The sequence below is a fragment of the Talpa occidentalis genome, unplaced genomic scaffold, assembly GCF_014898055.3.
Source record: "Talpa occidentalis isolate TD23 unplaced genomic scaffold, MPIMG_talOcc4v2.1 talOcc4.8, whole genome shotgun sequence".
In the NCBI taxonomy this organism is placed as follows: domain Eukaryota; kingdom Metazoa; phylum Chordata; class Mammalia; order Eulipotyphla; family Talpidae; genus Talpa; species Talpa occidentalis.
The window spans coordinates 75859443-75873150 of record NW_023605194.1 but is presented as its reverse complement, the minus strand read 5'-3'; the positions used below and the strand labels follow the sequence as shown (position 1 = coordinate 75873150).

Below are 13708 nucleotides of genomic sequence, written 5' to 3'. Positions count from 1 at the left end.
AGCCTTGTGACTGTTCCGGATGAGAAAATGAGGGGCCTAGATGAAGGCGCTGTGCCCCAGGTTAGGAGGAAGGAGTGCCAATGGAGGAGACTCCATTAGGAGACTCCATTAGGAGTTGGTAAATGGGGGAGGGACAGTAGAGTAGCAGGAATGACTCAGATGACCAGCTTGTTGCCAGAGTAGATGGGGGTCCTTTGACATTGCTGGGGCAATAAACATACAAAGACAGCATAAAGGAAGAAAATTATAGGCCAATTTCTATCAGGAATGATACCGGAATTGTCAGGCCTAGTCTCTCAGCCAGGAACAGATCCCAGGCTGTAGTGGCAGCGCTGAGCCCCAGCCACTAGACCCCCACAGGTTGGTGTCTCACGAAGCCACAGCAGGAACTTCGCAGACGCTCAGGCAAGCAAGCGAGAAGAGGCAGTTTGTTTAGAGAAAGAAAAAGTTTATTGAGGAGAAAAAGAACAGAAATAAAGTGGGACTCCCAGGCCAGGAAACCAGGCCTGGGAGGGGCAAGGAAGCCAAAGTGGAGTTGTGTCTCAGGGACTATATACCTTCTTTCCCTCATTATTCTAAAGCTCCACCAGTCTCTCTGTGATTGGTTAGTTCTCGGCTGTCTCACTTAATTTGCTACTGAGTGGGGATCTTCACATTCCTTATCCAACAGCTTTCTCTTTCCCCATTTGTTGCATCTTTATCTTTATGGCCCGGTCCTCTGGATGGGCATCCCTGCATTGAAGTTAAACAGCTGCCCTTCTACGTTGTCCATAAATGAAACCACTCTCCATTTCTCCAATCTCCGCCTCCCTTTACCACCTGAAGGAAACCAGGACCAGCGTTAACAATGTTGTCCTTGGTCCTGAGATGTTTGTTTTTCCTAGTGGAATGGGTTACTTTCCCTTGGTTGTCCTTATCTCTGAAGCCTCCCTAAATTCTTCAGAGGTCCCCTCCTGCACTGTCCCTAAAACTGCCTAATTTCTAGCTTGCCCTGTGTCTCAGGAACAAAACGGTAGTAAACTGCCACAATGGACTATACACATGAATAACTAGGATTTATTCCATAAATTCAAGAATGGGTCAACATAAATCCATCATTGGGATTTGTCAAAATTAAACAATCATATGATCATCTGACTAGATGGAGAAAAAGCATTTTACTAAATTCAGCATCTACTTGTGATGAAAAAATAAATCTCAATAAAGCGGGTTTAGAAGGAATAAACCTAAAGTGAATAATGGCCATCAGTGACAAAGTTATAGCCAACATAATACTCGATGGGGTATTATGGGGTATTATCCCTGTTTTGCAAGGCGTTAAGACGCAACCTATGAAGCTGTCCTCAGCCACTGCAACACGAATTTGATGTTGGCCAGGGAGCTACCCAAACGATGCAGCAAACTTCTCCTGTCTGGCCCGCTGCTCCCCTCAGCAGTGTATTTCAGTAGATCCACCTGTTCTGCTCCCCACTCTGTCTCTGGTGAATCCTCTCACCCCCCACACCTCTGGCCTACATCCCAGCTCTTGTATGCATAAATAAATCTCTATTAAAAAATGCAGTTTTGCCTGCAGTGTCTATGCAAACATCTTTTTCCTTAGTAAATTCGTGATGTGCTGCTGAATGGGGATACTGTACCAAAACCTTACTCAGAGGACCCCACTCACTCACTGAACCCTAACATCTGAACTAACTAGGGAGTGACAAGCAGCCATCAGGGTCGGTTTTCTTTGACTCTCACAGAACTTATGCCATAAATGTTAACCTTTAATAAGAGGAATAGCATGTTAGAGATAAACCAAAATGTGTTTATTATAGAACTATGATTCTGGCCACATGGGATCTAGTTAGAAACCAAAATGTACCCTGAAAGACCAATGTCAAGGGTGTTCTGACAGAAGGAAAAAAGAAGGATGAAGTCAAGGAGGATGAGGTAGCTGTCAGATGAAGGAATCACAAGGTGAAAGTGGTAGATGGAGTGTTCACAGAGCAAGTTATTTTATCAGACCTTTCAAATAGAATATTCTCATTCCTGATCATTTCATGGAACATCCCAGGGTCGATCCACTTTAAAGGGGGCAGGAAATTCGCCTTGTCTTTGGTGGATCTTCCAGCCCTATTTTAATATGGCCACAGTGCTGTCATTTTTCTCAATTTATATTAGTTCACTGAATCTTCACAAGCATCCTATCGGGTAGACACTGATTTTGAAAGTACAAAACGATGCTAGTGATTGAAACCTTCAGAACACAATTATATTTTCCTGCTTGCTAACCCATGAAATTCCCTAAAATGGCCTCAAACACAGCTCTGAGTACTAACTTCCCTCCTAGTGAGCTGTTTCTGTTGACACATGAATTGAAAACATATGAAACACAATGAAACCATGAGGACTCCAGCCATAACTCTGCTGGACAGCACAGACACAGCTGCATGGGAGTGGGGACTTTCCCCAAGACAGGAGCAAGCAGTGGGGGCTTTCCCCAGTTTTCTGCCCAACAGAAAACTCATCTCCACACTGCACTTGGCTATGCCCAGAAAATTGAGATGGCTTTTTGAGAACACTGATGCTGGGGCCCTGCAGGGCACTTTTCTGACTCTTCCGCAGCAGCTGACTGTTAGAAAAACATGGTGGGTTTACCCCTAAGACAAAAGCTGTGGCCTGAGGACACCCCTCCCTCCTGTGAGAGCCAGGTTGAATTGTCCAATCAGGAGGTGTCTAGGGTGGAGGGCCATAGAAGAGGATATAAGGAAGCACAAGAGCAATTCCTGGATGCTGAGATGCCAATCCCAGCCTAGACGTGTTGCACTCTGTACCTGACCTCAGAGAGGACTGGAAGAAGGAAGATCAAGAAAAGGACCTGGGCCTCCCGGGTGGCACAGCGGGTTGAGCACCGCACTGTGAAGCTGTTTGCAGTCTCTGCAGTGCAGGTTCAATTCCCGGCCGACCAGGGAGCAACCCACATGGTGCGGCAGACCTCTCCTGCCTTGCCCACTGCTCCCCTCATCAGTGTCTTCAGTCCATCTGCCTGTTCTGCTTCCTGCTCTGTCTCTGGTGAATTCTCTCACCCTCCCGTGCCTCTGGCCTGTACCCTGGCTCTTTTTTTTTTTTAAAAGATTTATTTATTTATTTATACAAGCACTGGGTATAGTCAGAAGCGCGGGAGGGTGAGAGAATTCACCAGAGCCAGAACAGGAAGCAGAGCAGGCAGAAGGACCGAAGCACACTGCTGAGGGGAGCAGCGGGCGGCAGGAGAGGTGAGGTCTGCGCACCATGCGGGACCCTCCTACGGTGGTCTGGGAGCAGCCGGGGATTGAATCGGCGCTGCAGAGGCTGTGCAGAGGCTGCCCGCAGCCTCGCAACCCAGCGCTCAACCGCTGTGACACCGGGGAGGCCTACCCCAGCTCTTTTATAAATAAATAAATCTTAAAAAAAAAAAAAAAACTTAAAAAAAAAAAAAAAAGAAGAGGAGGAGGACCTGGAAGAGGCACGTAGGGCAGACACATGTGAAGCTGTGCTTGCTTCTAGGCCTTGGACTTGTACTAGGGTCTTGGGGCACATGGAAGGAGACTCTTGAAACAGACATGGGTGAGAGACCTGAGGGGAAAGTGACGGGGCAGCCTTTATCTTGACTTGTATTTTGATTTTACTTTTTCCTTCCACATCTGTCTGGCGCCTTCTGGCCCCTTCCTAAGGGCCTGTACCAGAAAGTACCTTAAGCTTGTGGCAAGCTTTTGAAGCTCAGAAGGCCTGCTTTGGTTCAACCCTGTTTGGCTGGGAATTTACCCATGAGGGGATGGGTAACTGGGTGCTTCATGGAGGAACTATTTTAACTATATTCTTTTTCTTCTTTTTATAATACACTAATTGTATTAAAATTCCTTTCCATTGAAGGTCTTACACACTAGAGCATGTTTTGTCTTGATATGGTGGATGGCAGAACCCATTAGAGGGCTTAGGGGGTCCTGGGTAGCCCTCCTTCTGCCTGCTAACAACATGAGTCTCCATTCATGCCTTAAGTTTACCACTTTTCTGACTAAACCTCCTTTTCCTAACCCCAGACCTTATCTCTGTGACTGGCTTACATAGCTGAGTTTTCTTGAGATCACTATTCTCAATTCCAAGAACATGTGATGAAGGCAAAGAGATGGGAAATGAAGGAGATCTGAATACTTTTGAACATTTTTTAGTCTTTTTAAGGATTTTTTTTTTAAAAAAGATTTATTTCCTTTATTTATGCATATAAGAACTAAGGTATAGGCCAGAGGTGGTGGAGGGGGGCAGTGAGAGGATTCTCCAGAGAGAGAGTGGGAAACAGAACAGGCCGATTGACTGAACACACTGCTGAGGGGAGCCCCAGGCAAGACAGGAGAGGTCTGCTGCGCCATGTGGGTCAGCTCCCAGGCCAGGGATCCAACTGGTAATAGCTTGATAGCACTGAGGTTTAACTCCTAGGCCACCAGGGAGGCCTTCAATTCTTCATTTTAAAAGAGGTGGGAAGGGAAAATTCTCATATTCAATAAAATCCAAAAGTCCTTCGTCCCCCATATCAGAAAGATCTCTGGAGAAAGTAGTTTTTAATTTTTCTTTTTTCAGCTAAACCTTTTCTTTCTGCCCTCTGCAATGTTGACTTAAAACTAGATAGGAAATACAGCAAGTCATCACAAAACCTTCATAGCTGAATTTAGGTAGTGGGTAGAGAGGAACTTGCTGCCAAGCCGCTGTTGCTGGCCTCCCTGGTGGCGCAAGGGGTTAAGTCTCAGCACTATGAAGCTATCAGCAGCCACTGCAGCGTGAGTTTGACCCCTGGCCAGGGCGCTGACCCACAGGTACAACAGACCCCTCCTGACCTGCCCGCTGCTCCCCTCAGCAGTGTATTTCCAGCAATCCACCTGCTCTGCTCCCCACTCTGACTCTGGTGAATCCTCTCACCCCTTGCACCTCTGGCCTGTACCCCAGGGCTTGTATGCATAAAATAAATCAACCTTTAAAAAGAATTCCGCTGGGGGTGGGGTGGGGGTCTGCTCTTTCGAGGGCCTGCTGGAGTTGATTTCCTGTCCTGTGCTTCTCCCTCTCCCCCACCATCTCCCCTTCCCTCTACCGCCCGCCCCCCAACACCCCACCCCCCCACCAACACTGACACCCTTCAAACCAGGGAGGGGTAACTTTGAGGAAGAGTCTGCGCAGGTACGATTCGGGGCTGCTACTTAAGCGCGCTGCACGGGAAGAGCGGCCCACGGGGCTCCCCGCCAGCGCCCGGCGCTCGTGGACCCCTCCGCCCCCAGCTCCAAGCCCTCCCGGCGCCGCGTCCTCCATTTCCGGCAGTGACCCTAAGCGACGAGGGGCCGTCGCCCCACACCCGGCGGCCGCCGTCTGGCTCCCCGCGGCGGCCAGCGACGCCGCGGGCGGGCGGCCGCCGGGGAGCGAGGGCAGCCCGGGCAGCGGGAGGGCTCGCGGGGGCCGCGGCGGCGGCCGGCCGCGGAGTCGCGCCTGCTGCCCTTTATGATGTGTGTTTACATGGGCGGAGGGATCCCTCGCCAGCTGACAGCCACACCGCGGCCGGCTCTTCTTTTTTTAAAGAGCCTTGCCTCGCGCGCTGATTGGCCGCGCTGCGGGCGCGTCAGCCTCCGGGGGCGGGGCCGCGCCGCATTGTCTGGTCCGGGGCCGGCCGGACGCCCCAGAGGCCGGCCCGGGGCCACCCGGGCCCGGACGTCCCGCGGCTCCTGGGAGCGAAGCGTCTGGGGGCGCGTCCCTGCCGGGGTCAAGTTCGGGTTCCCGGAGGCGAGCGGAGTTGGAACCCCGGCGGCCGCAGCGGAACCCAGCCCCGCTCGGAGTGCCACGTCTCCGGGAACCCCCCCCCCTTGCTCTAGGACAACCCTCCGCCCCTCCCGGACCTCGGTCCCCCAGAGCACCCCAGTGTGTGCAGCCCCAGCACTTGGGCGCATTTCTAGGGGGATCATCAGGCCCGCTCAGGGTACTGTGCAAAATTCTGTAGATGAGACATCGAATAAAATACAGTTGCTGCGCTTCAAGGGATTATATTCTAGTTCAGGGGAGAGAAAAAGCAACAAATACACGCTAAGAAAAACCACGGTAGAGTAACAGAGGATGGAATGGGAGGTGGTAAGAGGCTACTTGAGTCTCGGTGACCTAAGGCAGGAAAAATAACATTGAGCTCATATTTGGCTCTAGGAAAGTCTGTAAGAATACCATACACAAGGGCCCTGAAGCCAGAAACAGCTCCATTTGTCCAAGGGATGCTTCCATCACCCAAGATGCCAGGGATGGGGGGAGGGAGATGAAGTCAAAAGGCAGAGAGAGGCTAAAGCAGGCAGGATTTTGTACATGGTGTTCAGGACTTTGGATTTCCTCCTAGCTGCGGTGGGAAGCCATTGGAGAGCTGCAGGTAGGGAAGGGAAATAATTTGATTCATGATTTTATTTTACTATCTATTTTTTTTAAGATTTAGTTATTCATGCATGCAAGAACTGGGATACAGGCCAGAGGTGTGTGTGTGGGTGGGGTTGGGGGTGTGAGGATTCACCAGAGACAGAGCAGAGAACAGAACAGACAGATCGACAGAAACACACTGCTGAGGGGAGCAGCAAGAGAGTCAGGAGAGGTCTGCTGTGCCATGTGGGTAGCTCCCTGGCCAGGGATAAAACTCATGCCGCAATGGCTGCAACCAGCTTCATAGTTTGCGTCTCAACCCCTTGCGCCACCAGGGAGGCCCTGATTCATGATTTTAAAAGCTGTAGGGCAATGTATGTGGAGAATAGATTGCAGGAGAACAGGATGGAGGTGTGGACCATGAGAAGGCTATTGTAGTAGTCCTGACAGGAATCAGAGTAGTTGAACTAATGTAGGAGAAGGGATGGAGAAAAGGGTCATATTCTGTTACATTTTGGAGGAAAGAGTGGAAGAGAGAGAGAGAAGTGGAAGGAAACAGATATCAAGGATGACTGCTCTATTTCTCCTAATGAACAAATGATAGTGCTATTTACTGAGATGGGGAAAACCTGGCAGAGGGAAAGTCTCAGGGGGGCAAAAGAACATACAATTCTGTTTACCTGTTAAAGTTGAGTACCTCTTCTTTATCCAAGTAGAGATGCTGAAGTTAGGTAATCTGGAGCTCAGTTTAGGGGGTCACAGCTGTAGATAAGATCAGTTACGGGATATACCAAAGTGTGTGGGTGTGTGTAAATGTACTGCACACATCTGGAACTCTGTGCGTATATACACGTACAGTCTGTAAGCACATGATGAGTATGCACATGTATGTACACACACTGCTATCACTTAAGTCATGGGACTGGGTAAAGCACCAATGGAAAGTGGGCAGCAAGAAAAGAGAGTGGAGGACAGAGCTGTAGGGCAATTTTTCAGCTACTGGATGGGAAGAGGATGAGGCAGGAAAGAAAGGAGAAGGATGTCAGAGAAGAAGGTATGTCAAGATGGAGGAGGAGCCAGCCCTGTCAAAGGGTCCAGAGAGGTTGGGTAACAGGAGGACAGAGAATGTGCCTGGGCAGAGGACTAAAGAACACTTCCTAGGAGTGTGGCTGGGCGGTGGGCAGAGGAATGGGCAGACTTAGGAGAGAACTGAATTCAGGGAGAGGTTTTGCTTTTGGTTCTGTTTCCACTGGCAGAGGGTAAAGCTCCTTTTCATAGCGCCGGGAATTGGCCAGTGGAGAGGGAGAGATGGAGAATGCACAAGATAGAGGTAGCTGCAGGGGAAGGACTTGAGAAGGCGCTGGACTGGGACTCAAGGGCACGGTCACCGGGGGGAAGAGAAGCCAGGGCAGAGATGCAAGGAGTGGAGGGCATGTGGATAGTGGCTTGGGATGGACAACAGTTAAGAGCTGCTCTCAGGTACCTCTGATGCTAGCGAGCAGGACACAGGTGCAACATCACAGAGGGAGCTTAGCTCAAGGGTGGGAAAAGGGGGGCCCTCTGTTTGCTCTGCCAGCCTCACCTGCCTCACTCTCTTTCTTCATGACTCAGGAGTAGTTGTCCTCACCAGCACAGCCCTTCAGACCCTTTCTCTTCTGCCTCCTCCTGAAGCCTGGGAGCTCAGAGGGCTGAATGAGCACAGCGCTGCAAGGTGACTGGTAGATGGCACAGGAGGTGCAGGGGGCCCAGAGATCTGCCTGTGCTGGGAGTCCTTCCCCTGCAACTGGCCAGCCTAAGGTGCAGCGCGTGTGTCCATGTATTTGTGTTCTAGAGAGAAGCAGCCTAGTCTTTTACATAAGGTGGTTTGTATCCAAAACACCTGACTAAAAATCTTGCTAAGAGATCAGGTAAGTAAAACTTAATCTGTAAAGTCTTTTCTTTTTTTTTTTTTTTTTTTTTTTTTTTTTTTAAATTTTCTAGAGGCATGTCTTATTTATCCATCTATTTATTGTTTGTTTTGTTTGATACATGCACTGGGTACAGTCAGAAGCGTGGGAGGGTGAGAGAATTCACCAGAGCCAGAGCGGGGAGCAGAGCAGGCAGAAGGACCGAAGTACACTGCTGAGGGGAGCAGCGGGCGGCAGGAGAGGTCTGCGCGCCATGTGGGACCCTCCTCTGGTGGCCGGGGAGCAGCCGGGGATCGAACCGGCTGCAGAGGCTGCAGGCAGCTTCGCAACCCAGCGCCCAACCGCTGCGCCACCGGGGAGGCCCTAAAGTCTTTTCTTTTTTAAGATTTATTTATTTATGCATATAAGAACTGGGGTGTAGGCCAGAAGTGTGGGGGGTGAGAGGATTCACCAGAGACAGAGTGAGGAGCAGAACAGGTGGATCTACTGAAATACACTGCTGAGGGGAGCAGCGGGTGAAGCAGGAGAGGTCTACTATGTCATGTGGGTCACCTTCCTGGCTGGGGATTGAACTCAGGCCTCAGTGGCTGGCAATAGCTTGATAGCACTGAGACTTTAAGCCCTCTGCCCAGGGAGGCCCCAAGATGTTGTATTTGTAACACCTCCAGAAATGTTCACTTTTCTGCCTTCTTTGGTGCATTTATTTAATTTATATTTTTTAAAGATTTACTTATTTATGCATACAAGAACTGGGGTACATGCCAAAGGTGTGGGGGTGTGTATGTAAGAGGATTCACCAGAGGCAGAGTGGGGAACAGAACAGGCAGATGGACTGAAATACACTGCTGAGGGGAGCAGTGGGCGAGACAGGAGAGGTTTGCTGTGCCATGTGGGTGGCTCCCTGGCTGGGGATCAAATTCATGCTGTAGAAGCTGTGGATAGTTTCATAGGTTGCGTCTTAAACCCTTGCACCACCAGGGAGTCCCACTTCAGCTATTTTAATACATAGTTTGATGTTGGTCCAAAGCATATGGGGACCATATGCTTTCTCAGGCAAAAGGGCCATATCATTAAAACCCCAGCTGACCCTCACTATTTTGAGAAGGGCCAACTTTAGGAAACTGCATTTCCAAACAAACCTGTCACGAGAAGGCAGCAAGGCCACAGGACAGGTGAGCTTCCTCCCTCGGGCCAGGAATAAGGTTCTCAGCTCAGGTAATGAAGCAGGCCTGGGAGGAGCGAGGACAGAGGAGTTCACGATGATGGTGATGAGGTCTAGAATATGGGGCACTGTGGGAGAAGGCTTCTGGGGACAAAAGGGGAAGTCCCAGGGAGGACTGGATGGACAGCCCTGGCTATACCTATTATCTCTCTGCTCCAGGAGACACATCCAACCCACACCATGCGGTGTTCTATCAGGCGCTGCATCTTCACCTCAGCGGGCATCGGGTTCCTGTGGCTCTTCATCACTTTGAAAGTCCCTGGGGAAATTGAAGAGGAGCAAAAGGAGATTGCCATCAGAGCACAAGTAGCAGCCCCTCCTCTCGGTGTGGGAATTGGGGGCGGGGTATGGGGTGGGAATGATGTGGACAGATAGAGACTCAAGTGCACCTGTACATTTTCCCCTGAGAGCAGGAAGCCCCACGGGCAGCTGAGGTATGGACCTGGACCCTTTGGCCTATAAAGAAGCTGCGTTTTAAAAATGGGTGTTAAATTCAAGAGGAGGACAGATGTTGCTCGACTCCTGGTGCTCTGGCCGATGGTCAGACAGCCTCAGGATGTGCTGGGGAAACTGAGTCTCTCCACCTCCTTCCTGGAAAAGCTAATGGGAAGCCTGCAGGGACTCAACCTGTCTTTTATGAAAGAAGGTGCATCGTTTGCCTTTGTTGTTTCTGTAGAGGGACAGTTACAGCAGAAGGAAGACCCCGAGTCCAGCAGAAAACTGGGAGAGTATTACCTTCAAATATATGAAGACAACCCACCAGAGAAGAAAGAGTGAGTTCCAAGGAGGGGAATGGGAATTAGCAAGAGAATTAAGGTAGACAGGAAGGAGGGAGAGAGGGAAATGGAAGGGAGAGAAGGAGAGGATGGAGGGAGGAAAGGAAGAAGATAAAAGGAAGAGAACAGGAGGCAGGAAAGTTTGACTCTGAAAGACTAGGCTCTCCCCACCATCGCATTTATATACCAGGGATGAGAAAGGAAGGAAATGATGAAGGTAATTTTATTTATTTTTTAAAAAATTCATTTATTTATGCATACAAGAACTGGGGCACAGGCCAGAGGTACAGGGCATGAGAGGATTCACCAGAGTAGAGTGGGGAGCAGAACAGGTGGATCCGCTGAAATACACTTCTGAGGGGAGCAGCGGGCGAGACAGGAGAGGTCTGCCGCACCATGTGGGCAGCTCCCTGGCTGGGGATGGAACTGGTGCTGCAAAGCCTGCGGATAGCTTCACAGTGCTGTGCTTAATCCCTTGCACCACCAGGGAGGTCCATGATGAAGGTAATTTTATAGGAAGACAGAATCACTAGATTAGGACACCTGGATTAGAGGGAGTCCTGCTCCTTAAGTTTAGTGGGTCAGAACTTGCTCAAGGGCCTATGTGTGTGGCAGGAGTGGGACAAGAATCTTGGTGTCTGACTTCCAGCAGATGTGCTTCTAATATATCTTCAAAGGAGAGCTTTGGGGCCTCCCTGGTGGCACAGCGGATTGAGCACAGTGCTGTGAAGCTGTCCACAGCCTCTGCAGTGCTGGTTTGATTCCTGGCCAGGCAGGGAGATACCCTGATGGCGCAACAGACCTCTCCTGTCTCACTCACTGCTCCCCTCAGCAGTGTACTTTGGTCCTTCTGCCTGTTCTGCTCCCTGCTCTGTCTCTGGTGAATTCTCTCACCCTCCTGCACCTCTGGCCTGTACCCCAGTGCTGTATAAATAAATAAATCTTTAAAAAAATTTTTTTAAAAAAAGAAGAGCTTTGACATGAACTGGGTAAAAACAAGAATTGCACCGGCTATATAATAGCTATCATTTGCTGAGCACATAAATTCTGTGCCACAAAAATTTGCCCCAACAATTCAGAAGGATTCACAGGCACTTGGCCTCACGAAGGTCAGTGCTTCTCCAAACTTAAGGTGTACACCAGTCACCTGGGGTGGTATTAAGATGCAGATTCTGCCCAACTGGACTTGAGGAAGGGACCGAGATTCTTCATTTCTAAAAAGCTTTCAGAGGAGGCTGAGGTTGCGGGGCCAAGGACCACCCTAGAGTAGCCAGGATCTAATCACTCCAGTGCCAGCTGGGAGAATAAATGGGAAGCAGAGAGGGCAGAAATGCAGGAGAGCCTCCCAGAGAGCATCCTGGGCCTTCTCACCACCCTCTGCTCCTGTGTACCCTCACGTTGTCCCTGTGTTGTCTCTCCTTAGCCTGGCTGACTGTGGGGATCTCCACAGTGGCGCGATCAAATCAAAGCAGCCTCTTGTTCACACTGGTCTCCCTGTTCCGATCCTCTTCGAAGACTGAGCAGAAACGCCTCACCGTGCTGGTCCACCTGGCAGACTCTGACCTCACCTGGCTCAGAGAATCCGTTGTCCACATTTCAAAACTCTTCAGCCCACAGATCTTGGCAGGGCAGCTGCTGCTAATCCACGCGCCATCTGATGCCTACCCCAACGTGGAGGATGACGGGGACCGGGCCTACCGCAGAAAGTTCTACTCCAAGCAGAATGTAGACCACGCCTTCCTCATGAGCTTTGCCACCAGGCTCTCTGACTACTTCCTGTTGCTAGATGACAATGTCTTTTGTGCCCCCAACTTTATTAGTCACATTCAATGGAAGGTGAACACCCTGAAGTCCCAGCCCTGGGTGTTCCTGGAGTTCTCCAACGTGGGCTTCCTTGGCAAACTCTTCCACAGCAGGGACCTCCCACTCCTGGCCCACTTCCTCCTCCTTTTCTATAGGGAGAAGCCCCTGGACCAGCTGATCCCTCACTTCCGTGCCCTGCTGGCCCAGAAGGATGCGATCCTTGCCAGGCCTTTCCTCTTCTACCGCCGCATCTCCTACTCTGTCCTTGATGGCAGCCAGAAGGCCACAGCGTTTCCAAAATACCCCAATGGTCCTGACAACCCGCCGGGGGCTGTATTTACCGACATGAAGGTCTTTGGTGTCCATTTCCCCTGGGAGGCCTACACTCTGGATGAGTCTTTCTTTTGGACCTACAATGTCAGTGGGGGGAGCCACCTGACCGTCATTTTGAACCAGCCGGCGAACTTGAGGAGAGTGCAGGTGTTGACAGGGACCATCGTGGATGGGAAGCACGCCCTGGAGAGGGGGCAGGTGGAGCTGGGCTATGACCCCGAGGGCCTGCCTCAGCACTGCGGCAGCTTCATCTTGCTGGGCCCTCTCCTGGAGGGGCAGATGGATCAGGAGATAGTTCTGAAGAGTATGGGGTACAATGTGAGCTGCGTGAGGCTGGTGGCAAAAGCCAGTCAGGTTGGCGGGCTCATGGTCAGGCATATTTACCTCTGGCAGGAAAATGCAAAAGACGTGGCCCCTGTTCAGGTTTGAAGATAACACCAGTAAGAGTATAGAAAATTAAAATCTTGATCTGTCTTGCCTACAAGAAAGCAAGATGCTTCTTTTTTTTCAAGATTTATTTATTTATGCATACAAGAGCTGGGGTACAGGCCAGAGGTGTGGGGGGTGAGAGGATTCACCAGAGACAGAGTGGGGAGCAGAACAGGCAGACTGACTGAAATACACTGTTGATGGGAGCAGCAGGCAAGACAGGAGAGGTCTGCTGCACCATGTGGGTAGCTCCCTGGACAGCCGGGGATCGAACTTGTGTTGCAGTGGCTGCGGATTGCTTCATAGTTTGCGTCTTAACCCCTTGCACCCAACAGGGAGGCCCAGCAAGATGCTTCTTTGACCTCATTCTGTTCTGGCCCTATCCAATTTGCTGGTGGGCTTTTGGGATTAATGAATGCAGAGGCTTGGGCTGCATTTCTGGCTCACCAAGGCCCGGATATATCATGAATACCGCCCTTGGCAGTACTTTCCGTAGCCCACTAAGAGCTCATGGAAGTGGGACTTTGCCGAGACGGAGGAGGAGTGGAAGTGGTGTTAGAAGGAGATGTTTTCGACGGGTGGAGACAAGTAAGGGACCTGTTGGAAGGAGGCCTTATGGTGAGTAAAACCATGGCTTTTAGCGTCAGACTGATAGGGTTCAAGCTCAGCTGTCTTTTATTGTTTGAGTGACTTTGGGGACTTACTTTTACCTCTGGACCTTGGTCTTCTCATCAGGTAAAATGGGGCTCATCATAGAGGGTCCCTCTGAGAACTCAGAGGTGAGAAGTATGTTGGGCATCTCAAGCACCATTTGCTACTTAGTAAGCACTGGATGAATATTAGCCTTT

The 13708-nt window shown here is 50.4% G+C and overlaps 1 protein-coding gene across 5 annotated transcripts; it reads left to right on the top strand.

Annotated features, from left to right (window-relative positions):
• Window positions 1-5742: 5742 nt before the first annotated feature.
• Window positions 5743-12914, top strand: LOC119233799 (alpha-1,3-mannosyl-glycoprotein 4-beta-N-acetylglucosaminyltransferase-like protein MGAT4E). Of its 5 annotated transcripts, none has more exons than XM_054690490.1 (5): window positions 5743-6093; window positions 8002-8297; window positions 9679-9825; window positions 10196-10292; window positions 11719-12914. In XM_054690490.1, the coding sequence occupies exons 3-5, from the start codon at window positions 9700-9702 to the stop codon at window positions 12858-12860; spliced, it is 1365 nt and encodes a 454-aa protein (XP_054546465.1). In that variant the 5' UTR covers window positions 5743-6093; window positions 8002-8297; window positions 9679-9699; the 3' UTR covers window positions 12861-12914. The 5 variants fall into 5 exon arrangements, with proteins under 5 accessions (XP_054546465.1, XP_054546463.1, XP_054546464.1 ...); XM_054690488.1 differs by lacking the exon at window positions 5743-6093 and adding an exon at window positions 6112-6406; XM_054690489.1 differs by lacking the exon at window positions 5743-6093 and adding an exon at window positions 7424-7444.
• The last annotated feature ends 794 nt before the right edge of the window (window positions 12915-13708 follow it).

Bases quoted from the DNA above. Each gene is read 5' to 3' on its own strand.
- LOC119233799 (XM_054690490.1), top strand. From the start codon at position 9,700: ATGCGGTGTTCTATCAGGCGCTGCATCTTCACCTCAGCGGGCATCGGG. The intron at 9,826-10,195 runs GTAGCAGCCCCT...TTGTTTCTGTAG, and splicing joins AGATTGCCATCAGAGCACAA to AGGGACAGTTACAGCAGAAG. The intron at 10,293-11,718 runs GTGAGTTCCAAG...GTCTCTCCTTAG, and splicing joins AACCCACCAGAGAAGAAAGA to CCTGGCTGACTGTGGGGATC.